This window comes from Cordyceps fumosorosea (genome assembly GCF_001636725.1).
Source record: "Cordyceps fumosorosea ARSEF 2679 chromosome Unknown scaffold_1, whole genome shotgun sequence".
NCBI classification, from domain to species: Eukaryota; Fungi; Ascomycota; class Sordariomycetes; order Hypocreales; family Cordycipitaceae; genus Cordyceps; species Cordyceps fumosorosea.
Genome location: NW_017387301.1, coordinates 1,939,032 through 1,956,914, shown reverse-complemented (window position 1 = coordinate 1,956,914; position 17,883 = coordinate 1,939,032). Strand labels below are relative to the sequence as shown.

General features: G+C 55.0%; 6 protein-coding genes across 6 annotated transcripts; 3 read left to right on the top strand and 3 right to left on the bottom strand.

Moving 5' to 3' along the window:
- Positions 1-457: 457 nt before the first annotated feature.
- Positions 458-2,457, top strand: ISF_00634 (C2H2 transcription factor; the record flags this gene model as incomplete). Its single annotated transcript, XM_018844241.1, has 2 exons — positions 458-837; positions 957-2,457. 2 exons carry the CDS (start codon positions 458-460, stop codon positions 2,455-2,457), a joined length of 1,881 nt encoding a protein of 626 aa, XP_018708691.1.
- Positions 2,458-3,391: 934 nt separating this feature from the next.
- ISF_00633 (Fungal transcriptional regulatory protein) lies at positions 3,392-5,617 on the bottom strand (the record flags this gene model as incomplete). The annotated part of the gene is made up of 2 exons (XM_018844240.1): positions 3,392-4,460; positions 4,512-5,617. The coding sequence occupies 2 exons, from the start codon at positions 5,615-5,617 to the stop codon at positions 3,392-3,394; spliced, it is 2,175 nt and encodes a 724-aa protein (XP_018708690.1).
- A 1,590-nt stretch (positions 5,618-7,207) lies between these two features.
- On the top strand, positions 7,208-9,999 carry ISF_00632 (trehalose-6-phosphate phosphorylase; the record flags this gene model as incomplete). The annotated part of the gene is made up of 3 exons (XM_018844239.1): positions 7,208-7,333; positions 7,452-9,393; positions 9,449-9,999. 3 exons carry the CDS (start codon positions 7,208-7,210, stop codon positions 9,997-9,999), a joined length of 2,619 nt encoding a protein of 872 aa, XP_018708689.1.
- A 1,596-nt stretch (positions 10,000-11,595) lies between these two features.
- ISF_00631 (siderophore iron transporter mirC) lies at positions 11,596-13,446 on the top strand (the record flags this gene model as incomplete). Its single annotated transcript, XM_018844238.1, has 3 exons — positions 11,596-11,762; positions 11,833-12,635; positions 12,701-13,446. The coding sequence occupies 3 exons, from the start codon at positions 11,596-11,598 to the stop codon at positions 13,444-13,446; spliced, it is 1,716 nt and encodes a 571-aa protein (XP_018708688.1).
- A 148-nt stretch (positions 13,447-13,594) lies between these two features.
- On the bottom strand, positions 13,595-15,224 carry ISF_00630 (Major facilitator superfamily transporter; the record flags this gene model as incomplete). Its single annotated transcript, XM_018844237.1, has 5 exons — positions 13,595-14,094; positions 14,143-14,329; positions 14,365-14,820; positions 14,852-14,866; positions 14,940-15,224. 5 exons carry the CDS (start codon positions 15,222-15,224, stop codon positions 13,595-13,597), a joined length of 1,443 nt encoding a protein of 480 aa, XP_018708687.1.
- Positions 15,225-15,520: 296 nt separating this feature from the next.
- On the bottom strand, positions 15,521-17,438 carry ISF_00629 (Beta-lactamase/transpeptidase-like protein; the record flags this gene model as incomplete). The annotated part of the gene is made up of 3 exons (XM_018844236.1): positions 15,521-16,424; positions 16,479-16,866; positions 16,925-17,438. The coding sequence occupies 3 exons, from the start codon at positions 17,436-17,438 to the stop codon at positions 15,521-15,523; spliced, it is 1,806 nt and encodes a 601-aa protein (XP_018708686.1).
- Between the last annotated feature and the right edge of the window lie 445 nt (positions 17,439-17,883).

The following is a 17,883-nucleotide window of genomic DNA, read 5'->3' as shown; positions in this document are numbered from 1 at the left end:
TCTCGCCATATTCCCCGTCCTTGCCTCGCCCGCACCACCCGTCTGCATGCTGCTCTTCTCCTCCGACCACTCAGACACCGACATACACCAGACTACCCGCCGTCAGCCTTCCTAGTCATTACTTGTCTCGGGCTCACCAGGGGCTTCTGTTGTCGAAGGCTCAGTCTGAGTGCACTTACCGTTCGCCTAAAGCTCGCACCGTTTCCCATTGCTGCATATCACGTCCGTTCGCTGCTTTGTACGCCCCGCGACTACTGCGCCCGCTCCTCAGCCTCACCGCAGCTGCATCTCTTCCGTACTCTTTCGCTTCAACAACATCGCCAGTCTACGCCCGTGGCCTCATCCTCGCCCTGTGACTGCCAAATCCCTACAGCCATCGCCACTGTATGCGATGGCCGCTGCCTTTCGGCCAGTGAACCCTCTGAACCTCACCGACCACTACAAAGACACGAACACCATGACTTCGTCACCAGCCACACCCCGCCCTAACACGGCACCTCATCCACGGCATACCATACTGAAAGACGATGGAAAGACGCCGACGCGAGTCACCTTTGGCGCCTCCAACGATATCCATAACCAACAGCACGAGCAATCCCAAATAGAAAATGCTAACTCTTCTTCCACGACCTCGCCGAATAGAGATTCGATGGATGTCGATATGGAAGAATCCGATAACGAAGCAGGTGGCGACGACAATGCCATTTCCGACGGCGAAAGTTTGAACGGCGACGGAACGAAATCGAAAAAGAAGAAGTCACAACGCTTCTACTGCACCGATTATCCTCCTTGCAACTTGAGCTTTACGAGGAGTGAACATCTTGCCCGTCACATTCGGTATGTTCACAACCCTCGATGCATTCAAATTTGGGATTCAATTGCCATACTAATGCTTCTGGAAGAAAACATACCGGAGAACGTCCTTTTCAGTGTCACTGTTCTCGCCGGTTCTCTAGACTGGACAACCTACGCCAGCACGCTCAAACCGTACATGTCAACGAGGACATTCCCAATGACTCCCTCGCTGCCACGGGTTCTAGATTCCAGCGTCAAATGCGCACCGAAAGAGTTCGGCAGGCCGGCAACAGGGCCCGGGCGTCGACAAGTGGTAGCGCTGGTGGCCCCCCTCGCGGGCATTCAAAGTCGCTCTCGACATCGAGTATCAACTCAATGGGGTCGATGGCCTCATCATACGGAATGCCTATGCACGCGGATCGCCGGAGACCACCCCCTCTTGTCATGTCTGACCCGCGATCGAGAATGTCTGTCGAGTCGTACCGCAGTGGTGCTGACAGCAACTACTCCTACAGGCCGCATTCTCCCAGCGACTTCAGTACTCCAACGTCAGCCACATTTTCTACCGCCCAAAGCAGTCCTCGCTGGCCCTCTGGCATGGGGTCTCCGACAACCTCAGCACACTCACACTCTCGATCTCAAAGCATGTATATGCCTGACCACAGGAGCTCAGGACGCCGTCTAAGCGTGCCATCCGGTGTTGCTCCCTTCCAGTCTCACGGGCCTCCTCCCGGCCGCCATTCCTTCGGCCCGGCGCTCGTGAACAGCTCAAATGCGGGTGCCTTTTCACCTCCGAACCACGGCTCTGTTCCGCCCGCTGTAGGACCCGCCTCGGCATGGTCGGGTCGCCGTGATAGCACGTCGAGCAATGGTGCAGATGACGGCTGGCGCAGACGCACTTGGCACCCAGATAATCGTGTATTGAACGGTCAACCACCGCCACTGAGTGCCCAAACCGCTGTTCATCCAAACCCTCCACCCCCAATTGCCACACCAGCCGGTGCACAGTCCAACTTACGGCTACCTGGAATCGAGTCGTTCGATCCTCTTCCGCAGCGCCCTCCAACGCCTCCTCGCCGCACTCATTCACCGATGGCTGTCGATCCAGAGACCTACCAACGCCGTATGCCAAATGCACAGCTGGATTCTATTCCCATGGATGATCGACGCAACTTGAACATGTACGATGCCAGTCTCCAACGGGGTATCAACAGGCTTGATATTGGACATCGCACTCCTCCGAACGACAATGCTAGTAGCTGGGCCACCGAGGTGAACAAGGCAGTCCAAGCCCAAGGCGAGCGGGTGCACAGCCATGTTCGTTTTGAGGAGCCTCCGCGCGAACGCTATGGTCCTCCCCCATCGCGGTCCCTTCACCAGCACACGATGTCTGCTCCATCTTTTGCGACAACCCGAGAGGCAAAGCGCCACGGCTGGTACAATGGACCTGCGGCGCAGCAGAGAGATGGCCAGTTGGCGCAAGACAACAGAGCCGCTCAGGTTGATAAGATGGTGCACCCTAACTTTACCGGATTTTCTGGCTTCCCTGCGCGAGAGCAGCAGCCGCCGGCGCAGCAAACGCAAGAGCATCCCGCGAATAGCCGTTTTGACGCGCTTGTCGCTGTTGCCACGAACGAGAGCTCGACTGCCACTGCTTACTAGGATGACGGGAGATGCAGCCAGCTCCCGGCTCAGTGCTGAACTCTTGAGTACTGTGACATCATCCATTTATGACGACGATTATGATTTTCTTACCCTTTTTCTTGTCTTTTTGGACATGCACCGTTGGAGTTTATTCTTTTCCTTTCAGTTCAGTTCAAGCTGGTTGATGGTCACGAAGTTTGGTGTTGCTGTATGAATAACGTGAGCTTCTTATCATGATGATAAGGAGTTGCTTTTTGCGTTTGGCCATGATTTCAAGTATAAAGACTTGTCTCCATGACTCACGTCATGATAGTACACAATCATGAATACCGGAAGGAAGGACGCAGCAGAGCAGAGAATGAACCCAGGAGTCCTGCCTGTGAACTGGTAATGCTGTTGCTATTGATACCCAAAGATTTCTTTTATAGGACGAGACTTTGCTTGCCTGCCTCGTGAATCCTCTTTGACGCGCTGGTGCTCTTTAGGAAGTGTGACTTCGACAATAGTTCGTTTTGTGTCGACGGGTTCTCTCCTCTTTCAACTTGATTTTCTGAGCAACATTCATGAAATATCCTGACTCTTTGGAGATGCAGTCTCTCTCTGACCTTTTAGGTTGAAGGAGAATTGTTTAATGATTGCCGTCCTCCGAGGAATTTGTACTAATCGCTATTAGGTGGTGAATGCCATTCTAATGAAGAACACATGAAGTAAATTATGGTTGTTGCGAATTAGCTGCTTGCATGGTTACTTCCACTGCTGCGCAAGGACAAGCACGGCACAAGTCATGACCAGGTAATCCGTTAAACTCTTCATTAAAAACAGCCTCAAATAGTACATTGTTTCGCCCGTACCGCCGCATAGATTTGTTTCTCTTGTTTTTCGACTCCGTCTGTAGCGTACAAAACAAAGCCCATGCTTAATAAAGCCCGGCCTTCCCTATCTCGTGTTGTTTTTACAGTGCGCCGGCGAAGCCGCCAGCGGCCGCGAACCGCAGCTGGTACTCCCTCAGATCCGCCCAGTGGCGGAGTTCTGCCTCCTCGTCCTCGGCCGTCATCATGTGGAGGAGCGGCTCAGCGGCAGCGGCGGTGCTGTTCCTGCTCTCGCCCGTTGCAGGGCCCGTCTTCTCGAGCTTAACGAGAATGTCAATGAGCTGGGAGAGGGCCTCCTCTGACTTGACGGCCAGCGGGCCCTTGCGGTGCGGCGCGTCGTTGAGCAGCGTCGACGCCACCTGCCGGATCTTCTCGACGAGCGACCGGCCGTTGGGCTCGAGGTTGCGCTGCGAGAGACAGCCCAGCACGGTCAGCAGGTTCTGCACGATGAGCTCGCGCTCCGTCGACATGAGCTCGTAAATCTCCTTGTCATCGCCGTCGTGCAGCAGCGGCGCCGTCGCTGCTGGTTTGACGTCGTCGCCCGGCTGGCCCGCCTCGGCCGCCTCGGGGTCGGGTTCCGGATGCTCCGTCAGGTGGACGTCGCGCAGGTCAAAGTAGAGCTCGACAAAGTAGGAGCGCGTCGCGAGCTGCGATACAAAAATGTTGGCCTTCTGGATCTCATACTGCAGTTGCCGACGCCGGACCGGCTGGGCCTTGATCACGTTGCGGAGGTCGTGCGACGGTTGCGCATTCGGCCACACAGGCGGGACGTACTGCAGGCCGGACTCGTCTAGGCTTGCTAGCGGGTTTGCTTCGGCGCTCGAGCTGCCGAGTTGCAGTTCCGGTGGCAAGTTGTCGATGATACTTTTCGCAGCCATAAGGCCGTCCCGAAGTAGAATGCGCTGATCGGCCCATGGTAGCGTGCTCATGCCGTAGGCGAGTTCTAGGCTGACAACACCGTTCATGGTGGTGTATATATCAATGGCGAAGCGGAATCCAGTGAGGAGAGGAACAGTGCCGTCGGCTTGGTGGATAACTTCGTTTGCTTGAATACATATGTCGTCGACATTCTCGGGGTATGCCGGATAAGGGAGATTGGGGGTAGATGGCGCAATGACCATGTCGTTGTGCGATGTGAGTTGAAATAATGACCTGAATATTGTCAGTTTCTGCATTGCGGCATCGGTGACTTTGAAGAGTTACCTATTACCAAGAAGCAAGCACCAAAATAGCCTTTTTCCAATCTGATCCTTGATGTGATCGAACGGGAGAGGTTCATTCGAATAGGTATCCTGTCCAATGCTCGGCTGTTCGCCCTGGTGCTTGGGCCGCGTGAAACCAAGCTCGCGAATTAGGGTGAGGGTTTCTGAAAGAAATATGCGAGCGGCATTGTACTGGATGGTGTAAGCCGCACCAAGACCTAGGAAGTAGCTAGTCATGGCGTCGTCCAAAGTTTTGGGTTGCTTGATGGGCCACCTTGCTCCACGGGTATGAAGTGCAATGTCGCGGCACTTATCCACCATTACCACTGCCTTCGGGAATAAATGTGTGCCATGCTGGGACTTTAGATGCTCTCTTACACAGCGAGGGAAAGATGCGACCAGTGCACCAATCATGCTGGATAGGAGACCAAGAAATTCGGGTCGCGAACGATCTTCTCGGTTGGCAAACGACTGACGGAATGTAGTTTCGTGAGGAAACGGGGCGAGCGGGTGAATGTAGGTGAAGAAGTCGTCCACAAGTAGCTCCAGAACTGGCATCGGCGCGATCGACTCGGCATCAAGCACAGTATCTGATGAAATGGTCAGTAGCGTCTTGGCCGCAACATGAGGCGATGGCGAGGCGGCGAATCCGGGAATCTGGCCTTCGGTTCGTGCTTTTTTTGCGGCCTTGGCTGCCTCGGCATGCTTGTTGGGTGGCCCTCGGCGTTTTGTCTCGCGGTTGTAGGTGCAGTCGACATTGAGCTCGCGACAGGGCCGGCAGGGGATGTTTGAGTCGTCGCACTTGACTTTTCGCATGCTGCACATGTCGCACGCGCGTCGCAAACGCGTGAGCTTGGGATTGATGGTGGGATCTCGCATCATGGCGGCCTGGCCAGGCATCATGTGCGGCGAGGACATCTCGGGCGCCGCAGCGAGATGCGCGACGCCCTGGTGGCTGACGGCTTGCGCAGCGGCATGTTGCAAGGCCTCGGAGTTTTGGATGGCCTGGGCTGCATCGCTGGCAGCCTGCAAAATTTCTAACCCATTGCTGGCATATACGTGCGCCGTCGTGTGGGGAGAGGGAGGAGGCTGTGGAGATGCCGACATGATGGGCACGAGCGACGGCGGCGCGATTCTAGGAAGAGGGTGCTTTGGCGATGGCTGATTGTCGGCGGATGTCCGGAAGTTGAGGTTGAAGCGAGGTGAAGCCGATGGTTTCCCAGTAGCTGCAAAATGCGGCACAGGGCGGACACGGCCGCTGGTTGGTCACCGCAAACATGCAGTCACGTGCGCTGATGGTTTGCTAGGAGTTTGTACTTGTCACAAGCCAGCGAATTTGGCGTGGTTCACGATCCTGGTCCTGCAAATGAGATGTAATAGAAAAACATCGTTTCCGAGCACAGAACGCCCATTGTAACACTACAGGGGTCATGTTGACGCAGAGCATTGTGAAAGTCCCGCGACGAGCTGACTGCGCTCAACGTTACCTTGACTCCGGCATATGGTTGGTGGTCGTCGAGCACACTGGAGAGGTGCCTGCTGCATAATGTCATGCATGTATATGTAGGTTGGAAACATCTACAGTGCGGAGACGTGGAGGTTTATCCCGCAAATGTACAAAGTAACTTATATTACCACTGCCAGAGACATCACTAGTTATTGCAAGGGTAAAAGTTCCGGACTGTGTTGATGCTGCGCGACGGGTAGTAACCGTCCCACCGGTCATTAAAAGAGCAGGCCATGCTGGCGACTTTTATAAGTTGGACGGGGAGTAAACCATAGTAAACGGGGCCTAGAAATTGCGTTACCAGCATCTGTTCGTGATGTGCCGTTCACCGCCAGCTTTAAAGCCGAAGAAAGGCGTTTGGCGTCTTGTCGTGTTGCTCCTGTTAGCATGTCACCCTCTGCGTCCTCAACGCCGACCGAGAGATCTCACTTGTATTGTCAGGTAGTTAGGTATTTAGCTCTACCTCACAAAAGCCCGCTCCAATTATTTAGAATCTTATATATCAGGAACCTATCAGAGTGAAAGCTTATGCATTAGCGGCCGCTCAGGGCAAGTTGGTGCATGTGGATAGATAGATCAGGCAAGACCTTGAATTGTCCAGGCGGGCTGCAACCTTGGTACCGCCACGGTCTCCAACTAATTGCTCACTGAACCAGTGAAGAGAAAGGGCACCCACCACCATCGCTCTGACGTCCAGCCACTGAAGGCTCTGCACGTTTTGCTGCCCACGTCCTTGAGATGTTGCAGCACTGTTGTGGCGTCTTTCAGCGCACTTCGAGCCACGAGCCACCAGGTTGCCCGCTCTGCGGACCCCTCGCCTTGGCTTTTTAGCTTCAACCCGGGAGGGGCGCCAACACACCCACGCCGCCGCCATACAAACTGAGGTATCTCTCTGGTTGCATCCCCTGGTCCCATGTGAACTCAATAATAACCCGCCTCCATCCCGTCTCTCCTCCCACTGCTGCCTCACCCCGGACTTGCCTCTCCTCTGCACACGCTGTCGATAGCTACTTCCAGCTCCAAAGTCGCTTCCCCACACGTGTAGGGAGATCAGCAGTCTGTGGTACAGCGTGCCTCTCGCAATCGATATACCTCAACAGTGGTGGTGACTCGCTTCCCCTCCCCCGCATCGCAGAACGGCTGCCTCATTGTCCAACGTCACAGCACCTCGCGGCCACAACTCCTTCGCCATGGCTCGCCGCGAGTCACTCTCTGAGATCTTGGCAGCCAACCCGGAGCTTTCCCTCAGTGGAAGCATCATATCGGCGGCCTTCAATATTCCTCATGCACTGACCTACCGCAAGGGTGGTGACTGGGTATGTCACTTCTAAATACCTCTGCTGCCACTACCCCTACCTGCTTGCGACGAAGCGTCCATCTCAGATTCAGATTCTTTTTTCCGTCGTTGCACACTCTGACGCAGGCATTTCACAGGGACTTAAACCCCGCGGTGGCCAGTCTGCTCTCTTCGACTCGTTCGCCTATCTCTCTTCTTCCGCCAACCCTTTCAAACATACCGTCGTCTCCTGGACCGGCGAAATCGACTCTCCCCTCGAACCTCTCGAACCCGAACCCCAATCTCCGAGAGCCACAACTGTTGGTGTCTCTTCTCTCAACCCTCTCTCGGCCCCTGTCCCCGTCGATGGAGTTGCGCAACTTCCCACTCCGCCTCCTTTTGACGGGCTTTGGCTTCCCAAGGCAGACCAGGAGCGTCTCGAGCATCAGCTTGCCAATGACAAGACTATTCGAACTGTTCCTGTGTGGCTCGCCGACGAAGATGAAATCACCCCAGAAGGAATCATGCTCCGCGACCAGGGCCGGTGGCGCGGCTACGCCCATCACGACCTCTACAGCCTGTTTCACTACAAGCAACATGAACCAAGTGATGGCCGAAAGGAAAAGATTCAATGGGCTGATTACTACCGGATGAATCAAAAGTTTGCCGCCAAGATCATCGAAATCTACAAGCCGGGTGACATTGTCATAATTCACGACTACTTCCTCATGCTCCTCCCAAGCATGCTCAGACAAGCAGTGCCCAACATGTACATATCTTTCTACTTGCACTGCCCTTTTCCAAGTAGTGAGTTCCTGCGTTGCCTTCCTCGCCGCAAGGAGGTTTTGGAAGGCATCCTGGGATCGAACCTGGTCGGGTTTCAGTCATACAGCTACTCGCGCCATTTTCTCAGTTGCTGCACCCGCATATTAGGCTTTCCCTCTGACACTCTGGGAGTCGACGCTTACGGAAGTAGGGTTCAGGTTGGCGTCTTTCCGATTGGTATCGATGCTGCAAAGGTGGAAAAGCTGGCTTGGGCGTCCTCTGTTGACGAAAAGTATGACGCCCTCAAGAAGATGTACGCCGGAAAAAAAATCATTGTTGGCCGAGACCGCCTTGACAGTGTCCGAGGCGTCGTCCAGAAACTCCAGGCATTTGACCGCTTCCTCGAAGCGTACCCGGAGTGGAGGGAGAAGGTCGTGCTCATTCAGGTCACGTCGCCAACCAATAAAGTGGCAGACAGGGATGATGGAGAGCACAAGACTTCAACACGCGTGAACGAGCTTGTGATGCAGATAAACGGCCAGTATGGAAGTCTGGGGTTCTCACCGGTACAGCACTACCCCCAGTACATTAACCAGGACGAGTACTTTGCGCTGCTTCGAGCGGCCGACATTGGTCTCATTACCTCAGTAAGAGACGGCATGAACACAACTAGTCTCGAATATGTTGTCTGCCAGAAGGATGGACACGGTCCGCTCATACTTTCCGAATTTAGCGGGACAGCTGCCAGTCTTAGCGACGCTATCCATATCAACCCTTGGGACCTTACCGATGTCGCCGAGAAGATTAACAGCGCTTTAACCATGTCCGACGAAGCCCGCTCAACGATGCAGAGCCGACTATACGAGCATGTCACGACGCAAACCGTCCAGTCGTGGATAACCAAGTTTATTCGGAGAATCCACAGCGTCCTTGGTGACAACTCTATTCAGCACGCCACGCCACTCCTCGATCGTGCCCTACTACTTTCTCAATACCGCGCGGCCTCGAAGCGTATTTTCATGTTCGACTATGACGGAACACTTACGCCCATTGTTCGAGAGCCAAGCGCGGCTGTACCGTCGGAGAGGTTGCTGGAGTCTCTCAAAATCTTGGCCTCTGAAACTCGCAACTCGGTTTGGATCATCTCGGGCAGAGATCAAGAGTTCCTCACCCAGCATTTGGGCCATATTCCTGAACTCGGCTTCTCGGCCGAGCATGGTAGCTTCATGAGAGACCCCGGGTCTCAGGAATGGATCAATTTAGCGGACAAGTTCGACATGGGCTGGCAAAGCGAAGTCATTGATGTTTTTCAAAAATACACAGACAAAGTCACAGGTGAGCTCGCGAATGTGAATATCTCTCCGGCGCGTCATACTAACAAGGCTGCTAGGCTCATTCATCGAGAGGAAGCGATGCGCTATTACGTGGCATTACCGGCTTGCTGACCCTGAGCAAGGCTTGCATATGTCGCGAGTGGCTCACCAGGAAGTGGAAGACACTGTGGCCAAGAAGTGGGATGTGGAGGTAATGGCTGGCAAGGCAAACATTGAGGTGCGACCAACCTTCATCAACAAGGGAGAGATTGTCAAGCGCCTCATCAGTCGTTACCACAACCCTGGCCTCGTTGGAAACGACGGTGATAAAGACGGGGGTAGAATTGAATTTGCCCTTTGTTCGGGAGATGACTTTACGGACGAAGATATGTTTCGCAGTCTGAACGGGGTTTCAGGCTCGGTGTTGGATGCTGATCACGTCTTTACTGTTACTGTTGGTCCAAGCACAAAGGTGACACTGGCTAGATGGCACTTGCTGGAGCCAGAGGATGTGATTGAGTGCATTACGTTGCTCTCAGATCAAAGGAGCCATTTGGCACTGGAACGAATGGGTGAAGTGAATTTGGCGGCCCTGAGCTCAGTTGAGGGTCACATTCCTAGGCTTTGAAGAAAACACTTGGGAGAGCAGAAGGGGTTGGAGCAGAAGGGGTTGGAGTAGAAGGGGTTGGAGTAGAAGGGGTTGGAGCAGAATAGGGGCCGGGGCTGGGCAGCGAGCAGGGAGAATCCTGGCCGAGGAAGCATTGCAGCATCTATATGATATTGAGCAAAGCATAGACAGGCACGGCGCATTGGGAAAGATGCCATGGCAGATTATTTTCATCTGAGCTGATAGAAGGGTTTGAAGTCAAAGAAGTTGATAACTAGTGATTACAGGCCACAGCATTTGCATCAGCCTGGGAATGAATCTATGTGAGTGACTGCTTGTTGCAACGGCCATTGACTCAGCTGTTCTTTATGCAACGCGAGCCTTGAGTTCTACTCGGCAACGGGGCTAACGCAAGGCTTGTATCCGCGGCTTGCACCGGAAGGTGTGGCGCGTATCGTGGTCAGGCGGGATGCACACCGCGTGACCAGCGACACGGCGCGTGAACAGGGCCGAATAAGTACGTAGGAAGTGCTGGATTTGGGAGACTTGGGTAAGCAGGCCGGCGAAAGACTCGGGGAAATGGAGGGGGGGGGAGGCAAATGGAGTTGGGCGCTGGCGACGACATTGGCAGGTTCGGTATGGCCGGCTCCATTACCGTCCGTCCAATGCGGCCCGTAAAAAAACTCTGGGCCGTCCATGGCCGCGGAGCATCAACTTTAATCCTCCAGGAAGCTCTACGTAAAGATCGGATGCCTGTATCAATAAGAATGCATCAATGTGTAGAGTTGGGGCATTGTCAATGTACATGGCACAGGCTGGGCAATTGAACAGCGCAAGCGAGACAAGGCTAGACCAACCAGCAAGGCCTTGTTCATTCCTATAGTGGTGTGCCTACTAAAAGATCGACGCCGTCGTTTCCGGCAGCCCGGGATGGCTGGCGGCTGTGGAGCCCTCGCCTCCCTCCGGCCCCCGGCCTCCCGACGTCATTGGAAAAAGACTGTTATTCCTACTCTACGGTCCGAGAGCAGGACCTGGATCAGCGGGTTGAAAGAAAAAAAGGGGCCAAGGAAAAGAAAAAGGAAAAGGGAAAAAAAAGGACCGATTATGCCCATTGCCGCGACGGTAAAACTTTTTTTTTTTTCGTCGTTTCGACGTTTTTCGAGTCATGGCTGCCCGCCCTCAGACTAATTGCCGCTGGTGCGCCTCATCGCGATTGTGTATGATATCATGACGTCTTCGCCGTTCCGCCGCGGAAAGGCCATTGAAAGTGCAACCAAACCTCTTCACTACCGGCCTCGTGCCCTGTAAAAATTCATGGCAACTGGCAATCCCCAATTCGAGCATCCACACTGGGGTTTCGGAGCTTATTCGCCCGCCATTGTCGATTCTTAGCAATCCAGTTAAAGTGTGTTGGCCAGCAGCCTGCAATCGCTTTAATACCACCCCGTTCCCAGCTTCCCATCCCATCCCCCGATTCCCCATTTTCTACGCACCGTTCCCCAGGATTTAATCTACTCACTGGAGTAGCCTTAGAATCCGACTCGACGTCATCGATACATAACAAGCAACTACGAATTCCCAGTTGAACTCGCAACATCGCAACAACACACCGTCACAATGGTGGGATTCGGTTCCGTCACATTCGACGAACACAATCCCAACACCGAAAAAGGTCGCGAAAATGAAGCCCGATCGTCCAAGTCCGGCCTCGACTACTCGCCGCTACCGCGAGTCACCGGCAAGTCGCTGTCCATGGGCATCCTCATCTCCATGGGCGGTCTAATGTACGTCTTCCCCCTCCCCTTTTACTTCAACTTCCCTTGATATGAGTCCTCGCTCTAACCCCACGACCAGCTTCGGCTACGACACCGGTCAGATCTCCGGCTTCCTCGAGATGCCCGACTTCCTCGAGCGCTTCGGCCAGGTCGACTCCTCCGGCACGCCCTACTTCAGCCGCGTGCGCTCCGGCCTCATCGTCTCGCTCCTCTCCATCGGCACGCTCATCGGCGCGATCTCCGCCGCGCCCATCGCCGACCGCTTCGGCCGCCGGCCGTCCATCTCCTTCTGGTCCCTCATCACCTCCGTCGGCTTCGTCATCCAGATCGCCGCGTCCACCGCGTGGTACCAGGTGATGATCGGGCGGTTCGTCGCCGGGCTAGGCGTCGGCGCGCTCAGCCTGTTGGTGCCCATGTACCAGGCGGAGACGGCGCCGGCGTGGATCCGCGGCGCCATGGTCTGCGCGTACCAGCTCTTCATCACCATGGGCATCTTTCTGGCCGCGTGCTTCAACTACGGCACCTACCACCACCAGATGGACAACTCGGGCAGCTGGCGCATCGTCATCGGCCTCGGCTGGATCTGGACGGCCGTACTCGGCGTCGGTATCCTGTTCTTCCCGGAGACGCCGCGGTACAACTACCGGCGGGGGAGGACGGAGGAGGCCGTCCAGACGATTTGTGACGTGCACGGCGCGCAGAGGAACCACTGGGTTATTCACACGCAGGTCGCAGAGATTGAGAGCAAGCTCCACGCCGAGTCCAAGATCATGAAGGGTCCCATCGCCGAATTTGTCGGAATGTGGAAGGCGCCGCGCATGCTGTATCGCCTCTTCCTCGGCATCACCCTCCAATCGCTGCAGCAACTGAGCGGCGCAAACTGTCAGTCAACTCCAGTCTACTACCCAAGTGCGCTGTCATCTACAGCTAACTAACAATGCCATTAGTCTTCTTCTATTATGGCGTCAGCATCTTCAAGTCCGTCAACATCGACTCCTACATCACCCAAATCATCCTCAACACCATCAACTTCCTCGTCACCTTCATCGGTCTCTACATCGTCGAGCGCTTCGGCCGCAGAAAGTCCCTCATCACCGGCTCCATATGGATGTTCGTCTGCTTCCTCATCTTCGCCTCGGTCGGCCACTTCGCCCTGGACTACAAAAACCCGGAAAACACGCCGACGCCCGGCATCGTGCTCATCGTCTTCGCCGCGCTCTTCATCCTCGGCTTCGCCACCACCTGGGGCCCGATGATCTGGACCATCCAGGCCGAGATCTTCCCCTCGCGGTACCGCGCCAAGGGCATGGCCATCTCCACGGCCGCCAACTGGATCTGGAACTTCTGCATCGGCTTCTTCACCCCGTTCATCACCGGCGCCATCGACTACCGCTACGGCTATGTCTTTGCTGCTTGCAACTTTGTCGCTGCTTTTGTTGTGTACTTCTTCGTCATCGAGGGCCAGGGCCGCACGATTGAGGAAATCGATACCATGTACCTAGAGCGCGTGACGCCCTGGAAGAGCACCAAGTGGGTGCCGCCGGATGAAGAGAGGATGGAACAGATTCGTCGCGAGGCTGGCATCGACGTCGAGGCGCTTGCTGCTCAAAATGACGAGCATTCAAAGATTGCTGGGGACTCGAATGGCGGCGGCGTACGGGTTGACGGCAGCAACATGAATCACGTCGAGTGATGAGGTTTATGCCACGCATTGTTTTTGTAACATCTGTTATGTAAATTATCCGGACTTATCTAGGCTGAAATGGAAACTCAAGTATTTTTTACCATTGGCAACAACTGCATCACAAATGTGACCAATAACCCCGATTCCGCCTGGAGCTTCACTCTCGCTTCCTGAGTCGTGGGAAGCTGAGCCACACGAGCGCTATGACTACACCAAGCGCCAGAATAATCGGCTGAAACACAGCAAGACCCTTTTTGGAGGCAACTGCACCGATGATGAACGGGAAGATGGCACTTCCCGTGCCTCCTAGGCTCATGGCGAAGCCAATTGCACTTACATGGATTCTCCTGGGAAGCAGCTTCGCCGTGAGCATGACCGCGCCCGGGAACATGGGCCCCAAGAAGAAGCCCAGGAACGCGACGGCAACAGCAGAGACGATGAACTGGGGGACGAGCCAGAATAGAAGCTCCAGGCCGAGGCAGATGGCTAGGTAGATGCTCAGACAGAGGCGCTCGCCGAATCGCTCCGTCACAAAACCGAGCATAGCACGGCCGAGGACCATGCCGGTCCAGAAGCCAGTCACTGAAATACCGGAGGCATAGGCAGAAGCCTTGCGGACATTCAGCATGAATGTAACTACCCAGCCTCCCAGTCCAACTGCAGCACTTGTCAGCATACCGCCATTTTGGCTTCTCGGCCACGCACCTTCGACGCCCATGTAGGCGAAGAGAAACGTGGCACACAGCCAGGTAACCGGGGATTTGAGAGCTTCTCTCGTTCCGGCCCCGGTGGCGTTGGGATCTTCTCGCCTGTGCTCGGCCTGGTACACGCTGCCCGTCTTGTCCCAGAAGACGAACGTGAGCCCACAGAGCTCGATCAGCGCCACGCCCACCTGTCAAGAGGAACCCGGACAGTTAGATGATGTACAGGAGAAAAAGGAACAAAACTTGCCATGACGTAGTAAAAGTTAAACCACTGCAGGTCGGCCTTGACGACAATGCTCGTGGCAATGAGGGGCGAGAAGAGCGCGCCGAGGGAGTAACACGCGTGCAGGAAGCCCTGGATGGTGTTCCCCCTATGCATGGCACCGACCCAGGCGCAGAAGCATGCGTCCAGCAACCCGTTAGCGAGGCCGCTGACGGCGTTGGCCACGATGAGCGCCGGGTACGGCGGGTGGGAGGCCAGCACGGCGTAGGTGAGGATGTGGCAGAGCGGAGCGACGACGGCGATGCCGCGCTGGCCAAAGGCCACGTGGATATGCGCGTTGGCGAGCGCGGCGGCCGAGTATCCCAGGAACGGCGTTAGGAAGATGAGGGACATGACGGTCTTTCCGAGACCATAGTATTCTTCCAGCTTGACGTCGAGATTAGAAGACCGTTTCGTCTGGATGGACATGGGTTGGCCATCAACTTACATAGGGCAGTAAAGGCTATTTGATGAATTGTCGAGTTAGCTGATCATGACCAAAACGCCAGACTCCCGGCGGGCTTTGCAATACGTACACCTATAGCCGCATCGTTCATGCCGACGACGAAAAAGGCCACAAAGGCAAAGGCCATCTTGGCAATGTTCCTGTGAGGATGGTTCCATCGTTCAACCACATGCTGGGCATCCTCAGGCGGCGGCGTGCCATAACCGCTACGCTGATTGCTAGTCGACAAGGTTCCTGCGTCTTGGAGGCCGGCGTGGTCCGGTCTGCCAGTCCCGGCATCAAGAGTCGGTAGCTCCAGGACGGCCGGCGCAGCAGCCGTACGGGCCGGGCTCACGGAAGTGATGGTCTGGGACATTTTTGGCTGTTGCTCGTATCACGCTTTACGGTTGAGAATGTTACTGACTGTTCATGTATGCCGAGCAGCTCACCCCTCATATGACGCACGTCGAAGGAACAGTCCATATTAGCATTATCAGGCTGGCAAGTGAGGCCGAGGTGCGGGCTTGGCGCTACCCCGCGTAACAAACAAACAAACAATATCTAGCCGTTGGCCAAGTCGGTCAGGCACAAGTTGCTGAGCCGATGAGAACCGGGTCTCTTGTTTATGAATATGGGTTACGTATAAAAAAGAACTGGTAAAAAACGAGTCCATCAAGTCAACGTCACGTTGAATGCCGGGCTCCGCACAGCTTGTACACGGCCGCGCTCATCATGTGCAAAGACAAACTCTCCCAAGCTGAGGTAATTGTACGACGTCTGATCAAGGCTGAACCAAGTCTCGCAGCTTCCATCCGCATAAAACAGCGCATCGTCTTTTGAAGCGCTTTGCTCCTCCGTTGTGGTGTCGAAGTATGCGCGCCACACCGTGACGGTGCTGTTTCTGCATCGGTCGGCGTCGGTTATACTTCTGGCGTGTGTTGATGCAGAAGGCGCGTCGCCATTGATGTCCACCGGGTACATGCGGCCGTGGACTGCCATGTTTCGGGCTCCGGAAGGGTTCGAATTCGCGATACCGAGGCTATAGTTGGGCATGTGGGATAGAGCATCGAACCCGCGCACGACAAGCTTCTTGATGACAACCCCGGGGCCCTCATCCAGACCAAGCTCAAGAGTAGAGTTGGTCGATTTGTCGGTAAAGGTGCCCACGTAGCCACCCGAAGAAGACGCCTCGTCTCGAGCAGCCTGGTCAACAGCCGGGACCAATGACCGAGCGACCGTGCTGAAGATCTTGGTGCGCGTGTCCGGGTCTAAACTGACTTCGTCCCCGCCAGAGAGAACCGTCATGACAATGTCGTAGTCCGTGACGGCACCGATCAGCGCATGATACAGCCCAAAGTCTCCGCTCTTGGTGTATACGTCAATCACGCGTTTGTCCTTCGTCAAGGTGTTGCTGCGGAGGATCTCCCACGGGGCCCCGACGGACATTCCCATGGACGAGGTATGTGCGGCCGGTTTCATCCAGTCTCTTGTCTTCTTTGGCGACAGAAACTTGTTGGTGATGATGGTCTCGGTGAAGGATATCATGTCGATAGAGTTGGAAAACAGTCCTCCAGCGCTACTTCATGTTAGCCAGCATATAGAAGATTGGGCGACACGGGGGAACATTTACGCTTCAAAAATTCCCAAGGTGGCGTTCCAGGTAGACTCTCCCTTTGGGACAAATCCATCCTTTGGGAATCTCTCCACGGGCCCGTTGAAAGATGTGCTTGTCATGTTGGCCGCGTCAAAAATACCACGTTGAGCCAATTGGTCAAACTTCTCTCCAGTTGCAGCTTCAACGACCATGGCGAGCAGCGCATAGCCCAAGTTGGAGTAGAGAGGGGTGGCGCCAGGCGGCTCTACCAGCGGTTTTCGGTTAATTGTATTAATGATATCGTCCGCCGTACACTTCCTGGTTCCCGGAAGGCCAGAGCAGGTCGGCCCCGTGCCGTTGCGAACAGCCGGGAGGCCCATCTCGGTCCACGGGCCGTTTTGAATCAGAGCCAGGTCGAAAGCCACTGGAACGCAATTAGCAGAGCGCAAAATAACTTCTTTCCCAGAGACGTTCCGGCATACTGTCGCGGGGTAGACCAGACAAGTGTGTCGCAAGATCCATTACAGTTATGGCCTCCCATGGAATCCTGTCAACTGAAGTGGGAGAGCCCGATGTCTTTGCCAGCCCGGGAAGATACTTCAGCACCGACGCATGCATGTCGACTTGATCGCTCTGCAGTGCCGACAGTGCGGGCATCATCTTGGACACGCTCCCCACGCGGTAAATGGTGTGCTCGTCAATGACGGATGTGCCGATGCCGGAGAGGACCGGCGGGGTGTAGTGGTAGTTGAAGAGTAGCTTGTCTTCGTGCGCTGACTTGACCGCGACCGATATGCCGCTTGTGAGCAGGTTGGCCGAGAATGTGCTGTTCAAGGCGGATTTGAGCTTGGAAACGGCCTCTTGCACGGCGTTATTCTGGCTCGGACTTCGCGGGGCTGGGAAGACACGGCCAAGTGGTGGGCAGGCTTTGGCGTGAGCAAGGCCAATCATGGACGAAGCTGCGAGTGCAACCATGAGATTGTGCAGACAAGGCATTGTGAGATTAAAAAGGAAGAAATGGAGTTGTTGATGTAGCAAAGAAGCATCATTTACTCTCTTCTGGAGCAGCACCTGGAATATATACACATCGGCGTTTCTCCCAAATAGGTTGGTCCATGTTATTGGGTTCCGCAAAAGTTGTAAATGAGAAAAATTCAAGTTGAAAGATGATTCTTGTCATCGTCTGGCGGAGCGTTGACTGTGCATTCACACCCTGGCGCTGTCCTGTCGGCATAGCCACCGTCCCGCCCTCGGACTCTGCAAGTGCGAGCGGTTATAACCCGCATTATGTTGGAGAGGCATCGTTGATATTGTGGATGCTGCGTAACGCATGTTGCTGCTAATAAAAAAGCCGATCACCAAGATTCGGCTCCCTAGAGTGTGTAAGAAACTAGTTGACGGCGCGGCTAAAAAGTCCGAGCCTCAGAGTCCGAGGGGTAGG